This window comes from Rhipicephalus sanguineus, chromosome 7 (genome assembly GCF_013339695.2).
Source record: "Rhipicephalus sanguineus isolate Rsan-2018 chromosome 7, BIME_Rsan_1.4, whole genome shotgun sequence".
NCBI classification, from domain to species: domain Eukaryota; kingdom Metazoa; phylum Arthropoda; class Arachnida; order Ixodida; family Ixodidae; genus Rhipicephalus; species Rhipicephalus sanguineus.
This window is the reverse complement of record NC_051182.1, coordinates 140,949,698-140,965,925: the sequence shown is the minus strand read 5'-3', so window position 1 is coordinate 140,965,925 and position 16,228 is coordinate 140,949,698. Positions and strand designations below refer to the sequence as shown.

At 49.2% G+C, this 16,228-nt stretch overlaps 1 protein-coding gene across 1 annotated transcript; it reads right to left on the bottom strand.

Moving 5' to 3' along the window:
- Positions 1-13,221: 13,221 nt before the first annotated feature.
- LOC119399080 (uncharacterized) lies at positions 13,222-14,475 on the bottom strand. Its single transcript, XM_037665895.2, has one exon. It carries the CDS (start codon positions 14,470-14,472, stop codon positions 13,222-13,224), a length of 1,251 nt encoding a protein of 416 aa, XP_037521823.1. The 5' UTR covers positions 14,473-14,475.
- Between the last annotated feature and the right edge of the window lie 1,753 nt (positions 14,476-16,228).

The following is a 16,228-nucleotide window of genomic DNA, read 5'->3' as shown; positions in this document are numbered from 1 at the left end:
GATGCGGCACGCAAAGGCGTTCGTAAAAGACACCCCAAGCCACATGCGGCAGAGAAGGGTCGTCTCGGATCGGGGCAGGCCAGCAACCTTTAAAACTCACACATTTCAGTGGCAGCGTCTTACGCGAAAAATCCGTCGCCGACGAGCGTACATAAATGCGGCCCTCGAAGGTGCGCCGGCCACATACATATGCATGCGTCGTTTTCGAAAAATTAATGGTCCCTCGATTGTGGGGTTGTCGGTGATCAGCCCTTTTCTGATACTCCAATCCGATTTTCATCGGGGTAACCTGTAATTTCATGTTGCCGCATCTCATTGTTGCCTGGATATGAACGCATGACCGTCGTTGTTGCCTGTAACAACTGAAGTGTTCGCGATCGCGCGCGCTATCTTGACAGAGATCAGTACACGTCTTATACGTGTTGGGCTCTCACCGCTTTGCCCCGCCACGGCGGTCTAGTGGTTATGGCGCTCGACTGCTGACCCGAAGGTCGCGGGATCGAATCCAGGCTGCGGCGGCTGCATTTTCGATGCAGGCGAAAATGTTTCAGGCCTGTGTACTTAGATTTAGGTGCACGTTAAAGAACCCCAGGTGGTCGAAATTTCCGGACCCCTCCACTACGGCGTCTGTCATGATCATATCGTGGTTTCAGGACGTTAAACGCCAGGTATTATTATCGCACCGCTTTCTTCGCGTTGAAGCAATACACGGCCCTATAAAAGAGCCTCGTTTGCTTGCGTCAGCGTTTTGTAGAGCCGCGCCACATCGGGTCCTCAACTAGTCTACTATAGCCTTACTTCATATAACATTTCAATTTGCTGCTATCGCATTCATTGCTTCGCTATTGCGACGGCACTGTAACTTTTTTTTTTTTTTTTTGCGAAGGACCCAAACTGGTCTACCTTTGCAGATCGCCATGGTCCCATCGTTCAGGACGTTGCGGCCTTCCGTAAACAAGCAGCTCGCATATATTGTGTCGAATCTATAAAGCTATCACCCGACCAGTGAGCGAGCGGTCAAGAACCACAGCGTTACCTGGTCGGTACACGGCAGGTTCGAATCCAGCTGTTTCACGTTGTAACAGGGTGGCATCATAGTCATCCCCTGCACACGCGAGCTGGTCGAAATAAGCCTGTCGATGGGTGGACTGTGCTCGTGCGACCCCGGTTGAAATAGATCGAATAACCTTTATCAATGACGAGATGGTAACCATCCCACTCGGGATCACGACTCGCGCGCTCTGCCGGCCCTTGAAGGCGAGGAGGAAAGGCAGCAGACGGCGAAGGGGATGACTGTCTGAGGGCTGGTGGTCATAGTCGACTTCGATTTTAGATGCGAAGGATCTTATGGCGAAGTTCAATCCTGCGGTGGTGGCGTGCGGGCGTGACCACCCGTACGGCGCATGCGCATCCTCCTCCCCCTCCTCTCCTATCCTACGCTCCCCCCCTCTCGCGCACATCATTCTTTCCTGCGTCACGCCACGATGAGCGCCAGCGCATGCGCGTCCCCTCCCCCTTTATCTCCTCTCCTACGCCCCCCCCCCCTCTCGCGTGCCGGTCGACCGCGTTCCCCGCTCGCCCTGTGAGAATTAACGGTCAGGCTAGAGGGAAGACACGACGCGAGGTCGGTAGCACGCCCGAGGTCGGTAGCATGCCCAACGAACGCCAACGGAACGCGATCGTGCAAGTGCTCCGGCTTCGCATCGTCTCATGGTCCCCTTTGGCGGCAGATGGTGTAATTTTTTTTTTGTTTTTGCGAAGTGACTGTTTCCATTCAATGACTGATACATTCGTTTTTTTAACACTGAAGATGTGTATGGCTAGGTTCTGGGTGTTCGCTTCCGCGGACCAAAACCATGCATAGAAAACAATGTCCGGTGTCCCTCGCCCCATCGCGTTGTGTGTTCTTCGCCCCCACGCCACCGCCGATGCCTCTTTCATAAGTGTTGCGATACTCGGCGGCGCAACATCCCACTGATCGCGGCGCCGCTTTGTCTCGTGACGTAGAGACCGCGCGAGCGCGGTTATCAGCAGCTGCCTGTTCCGGTATACCTAGCGGAAGAACCGTGATACTGCACTACGAAGCTGAACCGAAGCTAGGCTAGCAGTTGAGAAGGCTGTGCGCACGGGGCCCGATTACGCTATCGCGTTCTGCTCTTGAAGGCGAAGCTCAAGCGTCCTCCAAATTTTTATCCATCCCCGCTCTATTATGAGCTGCTTACGAGGTAAAATGACTTGGCGCTGCAAAGTTGCGCTGCCTTCGCGGGAACATTCGGAGCTTCGGCGCGTGCGCGGAGTGCACGCATGCGCAGCAAACCGGAGCGTACGAACAGGAACCGCTGTCGCGCTTTGCAGCATGTGTTCGTGTACGACTTCACAGTCTCCAACGATCTAAAAACGGACTTTCGAGGGAAACAAAATCACGAAGATTGTAAGCGGTAGAAAATACCTGCGTTTCAGTGATTATTCCTTCAGACAAGTTAAACTGAGAATAAAAACTCACAGGGTCTCCTATGCATTCGCCTGAGATGACTCAAAGGCGAAAGCCATTTTCTTTTTCTTCTCTTTTTCAGCCGATTTATTGATCCTCCCCCAACCCCATCCGAAAGCATTCTGTACCTAACGTGGTGTTGTCCTGCCTTGAAGATCTGAAGCGTTGCCCCGCCACGGTGGTCTAGTGGTTGTGGCGTTCGATTGCTGCCCCGAAGGTAACGTGATCGAGTCCCTGCCGCGGCGGCTGCATTTTCGATGGAAGCGAAAATGTTTGAGGCCCGTGTGTTTAGATTTAGGTTCATGTTAAAGGGACACTAAAGAGAAACAATGAATTGCTCTAGATTGATAAAGTGTGCTGGGAGAACTCTTGTATAGTTTATTTCATCACCATAGGTTTATTATTAGAGGAGAAAACAAAGGTCAAGTTTCATTTTTAAATTTCGCGCCGAACTTTGTAATTCGTGACGTAAAAGGTTTCAAAGAGCATTTAACGTATTTTGGCGCCACTGGCTCGACGAAATTTCTACAAACTCGTTATGTCAAGTCTCTGGCCCACTCAGAGGACAATGTACTTCGATTTAACCGATTAGGAACTACGTACGCCCAAGCAGGCGCCGTCAAAATATGTGACGTCACGTCAAATGGTGCGGGAATTCCAAGGTGGCGTCGCCACCTGTATTTTCTTTTTTGCGCGTTTTCTCGCTTATTAAGCGTCTTCTCGCAGCAAGCGTGGTGTTTTTGGTATCGTGGGAGACTAGTTTACTAATGCGAGAAAAATCGTTTTGCTCTTTAGTGTCCCTTTAAGGAACCCCAGGTGGTCAAAATTTCCGGAGCCCTCCACTGCAGCGTCTATCATAGTCATATCGTTGTTTTAGGACGTTAAACCCCAGATATTATCATTAGGATCGGAAGCGTTGCAAGCTTTCTGCGTCCCACCTGGTTTTACATTGTTTCCGCGATCGTCCCACCGATCACGGAGGCAATGCAAAGCGACGACGGCGTGTGATGACGCCATCATGAGACGTCGCTTTATGGAACGTCATGGTGACGTCTCAAATTTTCGCGTTCTTCAACGTGATGATGACGTAATCACGTGATGATTTGTTACATCACTCGTGTTGACGCCGCCGACGGAGACGGTTAATTTTCGCGTTTGATGTGGCATAAGCCTTTCGCCGTCATCAAACTCGCTACATACTGACTTCAATGTTTGTGCTTTTAAAATCATTTTCGTGCTTATCGCGTGCACTGTTATTCTTCAAGATTGTGCTGAAACTTATGTGACTTACAAAAAACGCCGAAGTTTCAAAATAGCTTTCTCAAAACGGCAATTCTTATTCCATTCTTCCATTCCATTCTTCGTACAGAAACGGCGCAATACTTGCGTTGCTAAGAAGACAAGACAATTAGACAGCTTAGCGAATTGAACACGCTTTCTTCACGAATGAGCGCATAATCTAGAACTCAGTTTCCCCATTTCTTGGCTACCTGTGGTTTGTTTATTAACACACCAGAATAAAGGACTGAGCACTAAAGTGAAGCGCACTCCTTATGGTTTAGCAATTTACTGCTGCCTTGTTTTTCTTGCAGCGACAACGTAAAAAATGAGATCACCCACCAGAGACACGAATGATGCTTGCAGACACTGGATAGGCGTTCTATTGGAAATGAAAGCTTGGCTCCAACTGCAGTCAACGATATGGTGACGTTTCTCCATTTGCTCAACGACTTACTGTAAACTCATCAACTCATCGAAATATTAAGGCCAAATCCATAGATGACTCACCTAACGCGAAAATGACGGTCGGCGTCAACACTAGTCATCGAAAAATCATTATGTGAGGACGTCACCATATGACGCCACGTATAGCCATATTTTGTGAAGCCACGTGACTATCTCACGACGTCGTCGCTTGCCCCGATCGCGGAGGCAGTGGGAAAGCGGGCGTGGAGCGGAAAGCTTGCGATGCCTCCGATCATGGAAGCAATGCAAAACCCCGTCAGGTGCAGGAAGTTTCCAGACGGTGGCGGGGGAGGATCAATACATAGACTGAGAAGAAAAAGAAGAATATGGCTTTCGACTTCGAGTCATCTTAGGCTAATAAGTTAGGGACACTGTGAGTTTTGTTGTTGAAATCTTGTGCGACAATCGGTCGGGGAGAGCTCACCGCTTTCCCATAGCAAGCGACAGTGTGTCGCACTGCCAGCCGCGTCGATCACTTCCTATGGCCTGCCCTGAGTGCTTCGTTTGTTCATAGCCTTGGGTTTTGCATGCAAGTCCCTCCAGTATAACGCGGCGGGATGCGCGTTTGCCGTTTACGGCGCAGCGTATGTTGTAGGACAGAATGTATTAAGTACAAACTCTTGTACACTTCCATCTCCGTTAAATGGCTGAGAGAGAGAGAGAGAGATAAAAGCGAAGGAAAGGCAGGGAGGTTAACCAGGTTGTACCTGGTTAACTGCCTGAGAATTTCTTTGCATGGTAGTTGAGCAACAGCGCAAAATACAGGACCAAGAAAGAGCAGACACATACGACGCTGTACTTGCAACGGAGATTATTGGAAGAAAGAGCTAGCTTTGTAAGCCAGATAACAAGCATATGCGTAGGCTCACTGGATATATATATATATATATATATATATATATATATATATATATATATATATATATATATATATATATATATATATATATATATATATATACTGTCACGTGGTCGTGACGTCGACGAAGACAGCAGTCGGCGTTTTCAAGATGGAACTGTTTATTTGGCCGAACTTGTGGCCGGGAAACGGAAAGGTAATTTACAGCAATACACACTGTATGCACGGATAGCGGCGTACAGAGCGTCGACCGTCGATCAACTAACAAGCGGTGAAGCGCGTCGGCATTTAAACATGTGCCGTCGAATATTCCAGCGTTATCGCTGGCTATCGTGGAATTTCTAGAATAAGCTCGAGTGTGCGCGTCTTGCGCGCAATCTTAACAAAATGATCTAAAATGATCGTGAAGGTTCTCGAACAATGAGGCGCGGTTCGCGCTGAGCGTTGCTGGCAGTCTTTGTGGCCGAAAACCGAATATAGCAAAAGTGATAAAGAAACGCACGTGGCAATGCCCCCCTCTGAAAAAGCATCGTCCCGATGCTTAAAAACAGAACATGAATACATGCAATACTAAAGAAAACTAATAAAGAAAGCAAACATTAGAGTCCTCTGGTGCGTTTAACGTGCATAGTACGGTTTAAGGCGCACCACATGCACGACCTCGGGTCGAGCTCGGCGCATCTGAGAGCTCGTGATGCCGTCGGGGACAACCTCGTAGTCGAGTGCGCCGAGACGTCGAAGTACCCTGTACGGTCCGAAGTATCGACGCAGAAGCTTCTCGCTCAGTCCGCGTCGTCGTATTGGTGTCCAAACACAGACACGGTCGCCGGGCTGGTACTCCACGAAGCGTCGTCGAAGATTGTAGCGACGGCTGTCGGTGTTCTGCTGGGCCTTGATGCGCAGGCGGGCAAGCTGTCGAGCTTCTTCGGCACGTTGTAAGTAAGCGGCGGCGTCGAGATTTTCTTCGTCGGTGACGTTCGGTAGCATGGCGTCGAGCGTCGTCGCCGGGCTCCGTCTGTAGACCAACTTGTATGGCGTCATCTGTGTCGTTTCTTGTACGGCCGTGTTGTACGCGAAGGTCACGTACGGAAGGATGGCGTCCCATGTCTTGTGTTCGACGTCGACGTACATGGCCAGCATGTCGGCGATGGTCTTATTTAGACGCTCGGTGAGGCCATTGGTCTGCGGGTGGTAAGCGGTGGTGCGGCGGTGGCTCGTCTCGCTGTACTTGAAGATCGCCTCAGTTAGGTCCGCAGTAAAGGCGGTACCTCTGTCTGTTATGAGGACCTCTGGGGCGCCATGACGCAAGACGATGTGCTCCACGAAGAACTTGGCTACCTCGGCGGCACTGCCTTTGGGCAAGGCCTTTGTCTCGGCGTAGCGGGTGAGGTAGTCAGTCGCCACGACGATCCACTTGTTTCCGGTAATGGACGTCGGGAACGGCCCCAGTAAGTCCATCCCGATTTGCTGGAACGGCCGTCGAGGTGGCTCGATAGGCTGTAGAAGTCCGGCTGGCCTAGTGGGCGGTGTCTTGCGTCGCTGGCAGTCCCGGCAGGTCTTTACGTAACGGGTGACGTCGGCGGAAAGGCGTGGCCAGTAGTACTTCTCCTGTATTCTTGCTAGCGTGCGAGAGACACCCAGGTGTCCAGACGTCGGGTCGTCGTGTAGAGCCTGGAGGACCTCTGGCCGTAATGTCGAGGGTATCACGAGAAGGTAATCGGCTCGAAGCGGTGAGAAGTTCTTCTTTAGGAGAACACCGTTGCGCAAGAAAAACGACGTCAGTCCCCGCGTGAATACCTTCGGAACGACGGTGGTCCTGCCCTCGAGATAATACACAAGGCCCTTCAGTTCCGGGTCGGCTCGCTGTCGTTCGGCGAGGAGCTGTCATCATCCGGGTCGTCGGGCGGTGGTGGGTCGACAGGGGCACGAGACAGGCAGTCGGCGTCGGAGTGTTTCCTTCCGGACTTGTACACGACGGTAATGTCAAACTCTTGAAGTCTTAGGCTCCACCGTGCGAGGCGACCTGAAGGGTCCTTCAAGTTTGCTAGCCAACACAAGGCGTGATGGTCGCTCACAACTCTGAAGGGCCTGCCGTAGAGGTAGGGGCGAAACTTTGACGTAGCCCAGATGATGGCGAGGCACTCCTTTTCTGTTGTGGAATAGTTCGCCTCTGCCTTAGACAGCGACCGGCTAGCATAACTGATAACCCTTTCCAGTCCACCCGTCCGCTGCACAAGGACGGCGCCTACGCTGCTTGCATCGGTGTGAATCTCCGTATCGGCGTATTCGTCGAAATGCGCAAGTATCGGAGGTGTCTGCAGGCGTCGTTTGAGTTCATGAAATGCTTGGACTTGCGCTGTTTGCCACCTGAATTCGACGTTAGTCTTCGTGAGAAGCGTCAGTGGTTCGGCGATCCGTGAAAAGTTTTTGACGAATCGTCTGTAATAGGCGCATAAGCCGAGAAATCGGCGCACGGCCTTCTTGTCGGTGGGTGGGGCGAAGTCGGCGATGGCAGCTGTTTTCCGCGGGTCTGGGCGCACTCCAGACTTGCTGATCACATGACCCAGAAACAGGAGCTCGTCGTATGCGAAGGTATTCATGCGGGGACTGACGTCGTTTTTCTTGCGCAACGGTGTTCTCCTAAAGAAGAACTTCTCACCGCTTCGAGCCGATTACCTTCTCGTGATACCCTCGACATTACGGCCAGAGGTCCTCCAGGCTCTACACGACGACCCGACGTCTGGACACCTGGGTGTCTCTCGCACGCTAGCAAGAATACAGGAGAAGTACTACTGGCCGCGCCTTTCCGCCGACGTCACCCGTTACGTAAAGACCTGCCGGGACTGCCAGCGACGCAAGACACCGCCCACTAGGTCAGCCGGACTTCTACAGCCTATCGAGCCACCTCGACGGCCGTTCCAGCAAATCGGGATGGACTTACTGGGGCCGTTCCCGACGTCCATTACCGGAAACAAGTGGATCGTCGTGGCGACTGACTACCTCACCCGCTACGCCGAGACAAAGGCCTTGCCCAAAGGCAGTGCCGCCGAGGTAGCCAAGTTCTTCGTGGAGCACATCGTCTTGCGTCATGGCGCCCCAGAGGTCCTCATAACAGACAGAGGTACCGCCTTTACTGCGGACCTAACTGAGGCGATCTTCAAGTACAGCGAGACGAGCCACCGCCGCACCACCGCTTACCACCCGCAGACCAATGGCCTCACCGAGCGTCTAAATAAGACCATCGCCGACATGCTGGCCATGTACGTCGACGTCGAACACAAGACATGGGACGCCATCCTTCCGTACGTGACCTTCGCGTAGAACACGGCCGTACAAGAAACGACACAGATGACGCCATACAAGTTGGTCTACGGACGGAGCCCGGCGACGACGCTCGACGCCGGGCGTTAGCAGTACACAACACGTAAGGTGTTGTGTACTGCTATTCTGAGACTATGTACCAAGCACTATTATTGTAGCGAGTTGAAACGAATAAAACTAATTCTGTGATTTTGATTGCGAAAACTGCGATGTGATTATGAGGCACGACGCTAAATGGGGCACGACGCTAAAGCGGCGTGCCGCTAATTTTGACTCCCTGGGGTTCTTTACCATGCTCCTAAATCAAAATGCCCCGGCTGTTATCTTATTTCTTGTAGCCATTGTGATGCGGCTGCTGTCGCCAGGAGTCAAACTCACGTCCTGAGGCTTAGCCTTGAACTCAATGTTGCTTTCAAGAGTGAACATTTCGCGAATTCCCTGTGGCTACGTGGCATACAGTTCAGACAATAAGACAACAACTACGCAAGTAAGTGGATGGTAGGGTGGTTGCTGCGCTTGAACAATTGACCAATCACAGCACGCGTAATGCGCGAGATTTCGGTGCGTCACGTCACTTGGCGCCAAGTTGTGTCTTCGTCCGCTATCATCTTCTACTTTACCGCTGCCATGTTTGTTTGAATAAACGGAATACTTTGTTACCTACTTTTCTGCAGCTTTATTGTTTAGACGGCAGAGCTGTTCTAGGGCTGAGCCGGACGACAGATGAGTGTCAAAGGGAGTCACGCTCCGGTGCCCAGATACATTCATAGATGGCGTAGCTACCTCGGTCGCAGAGGAAGCGCTTTAGAATCAATGAAGTTTATTCCTCCTCATCGTCCTTCCGCCGAACACTGAAACGGGGAAGCGCTGCTCGAGGGTGAATAGGGCCTAAAGTCACTGTAGCAAGGGCGGGTGTGGCAGGGGCTCTCACATGTCTTTCTTCCTTCATATGTACTCTACAAATACCGTAATCACAGACACCAATACAAAATCAGAAAATATCAGACGAAATCGCAAAGGCAGCTCATGAAGGGAACCGCAGCTTCCGTGTTTTTGCAGACTTCACACTGGGGAAACTGGAGCAAGCTTTTACAGCGAAAGCTGTTATGAGATCATTTCACCGGCCGTTTTTGGCGCCGTAGTTGTCCGCCGCCGCCGCCGCCGCCGCCGGTGTCCGTAACCAGTATCGATCGAAATAAGAAAAAAAACTAAATAAGAAAAAAATTCCAGGATGGAACGAGGTTCGAACCTGGGCCCTCTGCGTGGGAGCCCAGTATTCAACCTCTGAGCCATTCCGTTTTTTTTTTCTTTCATGGTATTTATTACAAATGTGTGTAATTAGCATACATAGCGAACAAAATACTCAAGGCGGCCTCTACCAGCGTACAAGCGTTACACAGAAGTCCTAAAAGGGTATTAAAGCTATACATTTCATGAAGAGTGGATACCAGTCCGGTTGAAACTCTAATTGTTCGTAAAAGTCTTTTAGCTGAAGAGCCATTTGAATGAGATGCAACCGCGATGATACCATGGGTTCCGCATGCCTGTCTAACATGCGAGTTTTCCATAACCTGTGCATACCCATTAGTAATAGCATGTCAACAGGCATAGAATGGCTTTTGGGTGGCATGAGATAACGTATGCTATACGAATTTAAATCGAGTTGTTTTTTAAAAGCCCTTTGTAGAACGTCCCAGAAGAGTATGGCGTCTTTACAGCTGATGAAGCAATGTTCTATAGTTTCCGGAACTTCACAGAGGCGACAGTTAACTGAAGATACAAAGATGCCTTTGCTGCTTAACCAGGTCTTCACAGGCAGCGTCTGTGTATGCACTTTGTAGAAGAATGTCTTGGATGTTGGTGAAATAGGCATTTTCTTCACACGCACGAGCACGTCGTGTCCAGGCAATCCAGCATATAGTGAGCGGTACAAAGGTGCAGGAAACAACATATCTAATATGGCATTATATAGATCTTTTCGTGAACTAGTGAATAAATAGTCGTTAGAGAATCTTACTGTCAAAAACCGCACTGATTCATACACTTCACGCATGAATCCTTGCAAATAGGGAGGCGAGGCACAATTAGCAGATACCACTAAACTTGGTAAAACATCGACGAGATTCACTTGTAAAAATGTTCGAAGCAGCTGATGATCGCAGTCCCGAAAGTAGAAAAAACGGGATACCAATTGTTTAATAAAGAGGTGCACCAACCCAAGACCACCTGCGCAAACTGGTCTAAAAACATTGTCACGCCTCATCGGCTCGTAACTTGATGACCAAATAAAGGTAGCAAAGATTCGGTGAAACTTCTGAATGTAAACCCTGGAACAATGTAGTATTTGTAGTACGTAGAATAATTTTGTTGCCAGGAATAGATTGCATGCTTTAGCTCTGCCAAAAATTGAGAGGTTATGGGGAATAAACGTCTGGGCGTAACGCTTTAGGCTGGGTACACGTTCTTTCCAATAATGTGCGCTTGACTTATATGCATCCAATGGAACGCCAAGGTATTTCGGTGGCACACAAGACCATGCAATACCCTCGAAATTCGTTGGTTTATAATCCCACGGGCCAAACCACAGTCCTAAACTTTTAGCAAAGTTCATTCGTGCACCAGAAATGGTTCCGAATTCCCGAATAGTGGACACCACTGTTTTTATACTGGAAATGTCTGTACAAAAGAACGCCAGGTCATCCGCATACGCTAATACTTTCACCTCAATTCCGTAAACACTGAAACCACGAACATTGCAAGATCGAATCACGCTTAAGCACAGTGGTTCCAAATAGAGGGCAAAAAGCAGTGGCGACAACGGACAGCCTTGCTTCACAGAAGAGTGAATCGACACAGGTTTTGACAGGTGGCCATTAACAATCAAACGAGTTGAACAATCACTGTAGCATAGTTTTATACCTTTGAATATAGTGGAACCAATGTTAGCATGTTCTAGAAGAGAAAATAGAAAGGAATGACGAACCCGATCAAAACCCTTCGCTAAATCCACTTGTAATATTGCCAGTTTGTCATACGAGTGCGAAGAATGTTCCAATACTGTGCGGGCAATGTGTATGTTGGTTTGTATTGAACGACCTTTCAGGCCGCATGTCTGGTGGGCGCCAATAAGAATTGACATTGCAAATTGTAGTCTGTTTGATAGTATTTTTGCAAAAATTTTATAGTCAACGTTACACAGTGTAATCGGTCTGTAGCCGTCAACATGACGAAGCTTTTCTCTATCTGAGTATTTCGGAATTAGGACGGTGTGGCTTCTTGTAAAAGATTGAGGAAGGGTCCCCAGATTCAAACTCTGCGTGAAAATGTCCAGCAGTACCGGGCACAGTAAGGATTTAAAGGTTTTGTAAAACTCGCCCGACATCCCGTCGGGTCCTGGCGTTTTCGACATCGGTAACTGGTCAACGGCGAGTTCTATTTCTTTTAAAGTGATAGGCCCACTAATAGACTCACACTCTTCGTCCGATAAAGGAGTCACAAATGACAGAAACTGCGTTACTAGATCTTCATTCTGTTTTTCATAGGCATCGCTGACAATGCTGTGTAATAAGCTTCAAATTCTGTCATGATTTCACTTGTATTAGTTACCAATGACCCTTGCGAATATAAATCTGGTATAAATTTGCTTTTTGCGTTGCGGTATTCATCGAGTAAGGCTTGACGTGTGGGTTCCTCTGAATGCAAGGTACGAGTATTGCGTGATCGAACACGGGCACCTCTGTAGCGTAAGGTGTCGTACCTCTGGAGTGCGCATTTGGCATTAGCGATTTCGTCTGTGTAACAACCAGGCGCCTCACATTCAAATTCATATAAGTTTTGAAGATTCTTTAGCAACATCTTTTGTTCTAACCTTCTGTAAAAACCCCGCACTGATCCGATTTCGATAGCTACTGTCCGAACTTCTTGTTTGAAAAATTCCCAAGAGGCAAACAAAGGCATGTCAGCCGACAAGCAACTCCTCAGGGCTACGTGCACGCGAGCAGTAAATTCCTGGTCACTCACAATTGAAGAGTTGAGTTTCCAGAGTGCCCACTGCGGTCTGAAATATGATCGAGTGTTATGACCAATCTGCCCCACAACAATGCAGTGATCTGAGAACGAAATAGGCTCCGTTTTGCATGACAGGTCGCGAGAAATAAGAGGCGCTGAAACATAAATGCGATCAATTCTAGTGTGAGTACTACCCTGTGCATGTGCATATGAGGGTAATCTATTCAGTGCTCCTATGTCAACAAGTCCCGCATTTTGAACTATCAGAGATAGCACTTCAGCACTCTTATCGCTGCGGCTAAACCCAGTACGATCACACGGACTGCAAACACAGTTGAAATCACCCATGAGCAGAATGTTACGGTCAGGATCCAGCAAAGTGGCCAAGCTTTCAAGGAAATTAGTGCGCTGCGGTGCATCATTGAAGGCATATACATTGATTAGGCGCCACGGCAACCCATACAACATAAAGTCGCATTGTATAAGCCGCCCCTCTGCGTCAACATTATAGGCAACAGAAGAATACGGTAAACTCTTCCTAAGAAACAAAAGGCAGCCCGCCGATAGGCCTACAGCGTGCGAAACAATTACATCAAATACGGAGAGATATGGCCGCAAGGCCCTCTCCGTGTCCACTTCACTCTCGATCTTCGTTTCTTGAACGGCGACGAAGTCAAGGTGATGGCTGAACAGCAACCGGCGGAGCTGCACCTGCTTCTGCTTGGATCGAAGTCCACATACGTTGATCGTTGCAAAAGTGACTTTCTGAGGCAGCGCCATGGTGTCTACACTTTTATCAGAGCTGCATACGCCGGTCTGGTGGGGAAGGGGCGCGCGAATGCTCCCTGTTACCGCCGCCAGGCCTCCTTGATCTTGAACGTCTGCACTTTCCTGCATGCTTTGATGATCTCCGACGTCGTGATTGTCTTGGGCCAACCGCCGAGTCACTTTCCTCACTCGTCTCAGGGTTTGACGATGCAGGGCGCTTACTTATAGAAACATCGACGGATTCTCGCACATCGGCACTAGTTATCTTCTCACGTGGCGTTTCTACATCAGCATTACTGCTGGGGCTTTCCTTTTGTGTCAATACTGACTCATGTGCAGGTACTGCTTCCTTCTCTCCGCTGTCTGTCACATCTACGGTGTTTGACGCTTGTTTAGAGTTCTCCGCTCCAGCACAGTCACTAGCTGCGTCCTTGTCAACAGCACAGGGCTCAGCGACGGCAGCATGTGGAAGGTCTCCCGTTGCATCGAGGACTTCCGTAGCGTCCATGATATGTTCTGGAAACGCATCTTCAGGTGGTCGCATGCGATGTCGTAATTTATTGGCATACGTCGCCACACATTCTTCAGCCGTGTGTCCAAACCGCCGACAATCTTCGCAGCGTGGTGTCCTGCAGTGTCGACGAATATGTCCTACTTTGTTGCAACGAAGGCATAAAGGTGGCCTGCCGGGAATCAGCACTAGGCTTTGTAGACCACAAACTGAGAGCAGATGCGGGATGTCGGAGACACGGACTCCGTCACCAAGTGCCAGTACAACGTCTCGGTTAAGGGTCCTCATCTGTTCCATTTCTGACACCCTCCAAGTTTCCGCTGAAATCGACTTCATCTTTCCGAAAGGCTGAAAGGCTTCGTGCACATAAATATCTTCCAGGCGTTCAGGGAGCCATAACAGCTTCATTTTAACTTCCGTGGGTTCAGGGTCTATAACGACGCATCTTCGTCCTCGAACAAAGAATTCACCACAGGTTACTAACTTCACTTTAGATAGCGCAGTCCTGCAAGTCACCATCCAGACATGTGACATTTGAAATTGCCCGATCGAGGTTATATCAGCAAGGTCTATGATATTCCGGAGGGCATCTCGAAAGTCCTGCGCTCGGTATGGGCGGCCAGCAAGGTCTGCATGCAGGAAAACGGAGTCAGCGACGAGCTTACCAGTAGGAAGACGGGGCAGGACGATACGGTAGTCATTACTGCTGGTAGAAACCTGGGCAGTACCTCGGCTTGAAGCCGATTGATCCTTTGTAGCGGAGAACATCAAAAACACAACCGTTGGCGTCTTCGTCTTTCTCCGCCATTCCGGTGCTTGCCACTGCTTGACAAAAAAGGTCCTATACAGGCTTCATGTCGGGAAGGAACCACATTAGCATATGCAATACAGCGTGGTAGAGGAGTAAAATAAGCACCAAGCGTCGCACAACGCGAATTCTGTAACCAGGCGTCACACAATGCGAATTGCGCAACGTGTAGGTTGTGAAATGCTTCCAACCCATTAAAATATCTCTACCATAATTCTTCGTCGTCATCAGGCACAGCATCAACAAAGTGCGCATAATGCCTTACATGCGTTTAGCAGGTACCACGGATCTCCGTAAAATGACGAAAAATGGCAGAGTGCCTGCTGCCCTACTTCTCAAAAATTAGAATGATTTAGAGCGTAGTGGGTTCCCCGCAAGTGCACTTGTATTGGTTGCCAAGGAAGCCTATAAGTGCAGATCCATTTCCTCGGGGTCTCAGTAAAATTACAATGCTTTATAGCGTAGTGGGTTCCTCGCAAGTGCACTTGGATTGGTTGCCAAGGAAGCCCATGAGCGCATGATCCATTTCCTCGGGGTCTCAGTAAAGTTCTGCGCCCCGCCCCCCCGTCTCTCTCCCACGTCAACGTATGTTATACAGCATGACGGGAGAGGGAAATAGCGAGCGGGCGTCACCCAATGCAAATTACATAACTGGTGGGCCGTTTAAAGCTTCCAACCCATTACAAATGGCTGAGCCATAATTCTTCATCGTCATCAGTCGTCGCGTCAACAAAGTGCACATAATGCCTTACAGACGTGTAGCTGGTGCCTCGCTTCTCCGCAGAATGACGAATAATGGCTTAGTAGGTGCTTCGCAACTTCACAAAAATTGCGATTTATGGCGTAGTGGGTACCTATCTAGTCTACTTGTATTGTAGCCCCAAGAGAGCTTACAACGGGCTCTAGAAACGCCGCTCTTCCAGCTTTCGCTGTGACTGTGCTGCGGTTTCAGCGCAGGCCTGGCGTTTTTGTATGGCTGTGGCAGGTAGTCGGTCACTATACCTCGGCTTTCCTTACTATTTACGTATAGCATTCAAAAGGTTTAAACCAAGTGTTTACCCCCATTAATTTATCAAAGAAAATTGCACCTCTGGTGTAGATTATCTGCCAACGCTAAGTTGCGGGAGGTGCATATTGGACAAATCGGGCAATGTTTTAATGATAGGGCAAGGCAGCGTAACAACAATGCAAAAAATGGGTATGGGACCCATTTAGCCGCGCATTGCGAAAAATGCGCTCGCACACCTATGTTCAGTGGTTACTAGATTCTTGATTCTTGGAAAAACGAAAAAAGGAAAAGAGATATAGTAGAAGTCTGTCTCATTGCTAAAGCTGAGGATAAAATGTGTCGCCGCGGCGTTACTCAGTTTGACCACTCATGAGAGATGTTATCTAGATAGCACATGCACATATGAGCTATACGCATACCCATCATATATGTCTAGAAGGTCCCTGAACAACGTCTGAAAATATTATGAACGAGCGCATTATTCTTTCCTATAGTTTCCCGTCTTTTCGGCACAATTCTTGGCGTCCTGAGATAAAACAAAAGCCATCGATTGGTCTATATACGAGGAATATGGGTTGTGAATGGTGTCCTACTCTCCTTTGCCATGCAGTCGAACGCCCGTTCCACCTCGTCTCGCATGACTGTCGTGCAGCGATCGACTGATTTTACTTCGCTTTGCGCGTTTTCGTCTGCGCAAGCTGATATAA

Bases quoted from the DNA above. Each gene is read 5' to 3' on its own strand.
- LOC119399080 (XM_037665895.2), bottom strand. From the start codon at position 14,472: ATGTTCTCCGCTACAAAGGATCAATCGGCTTCAAGCCGAGGTACTGCC.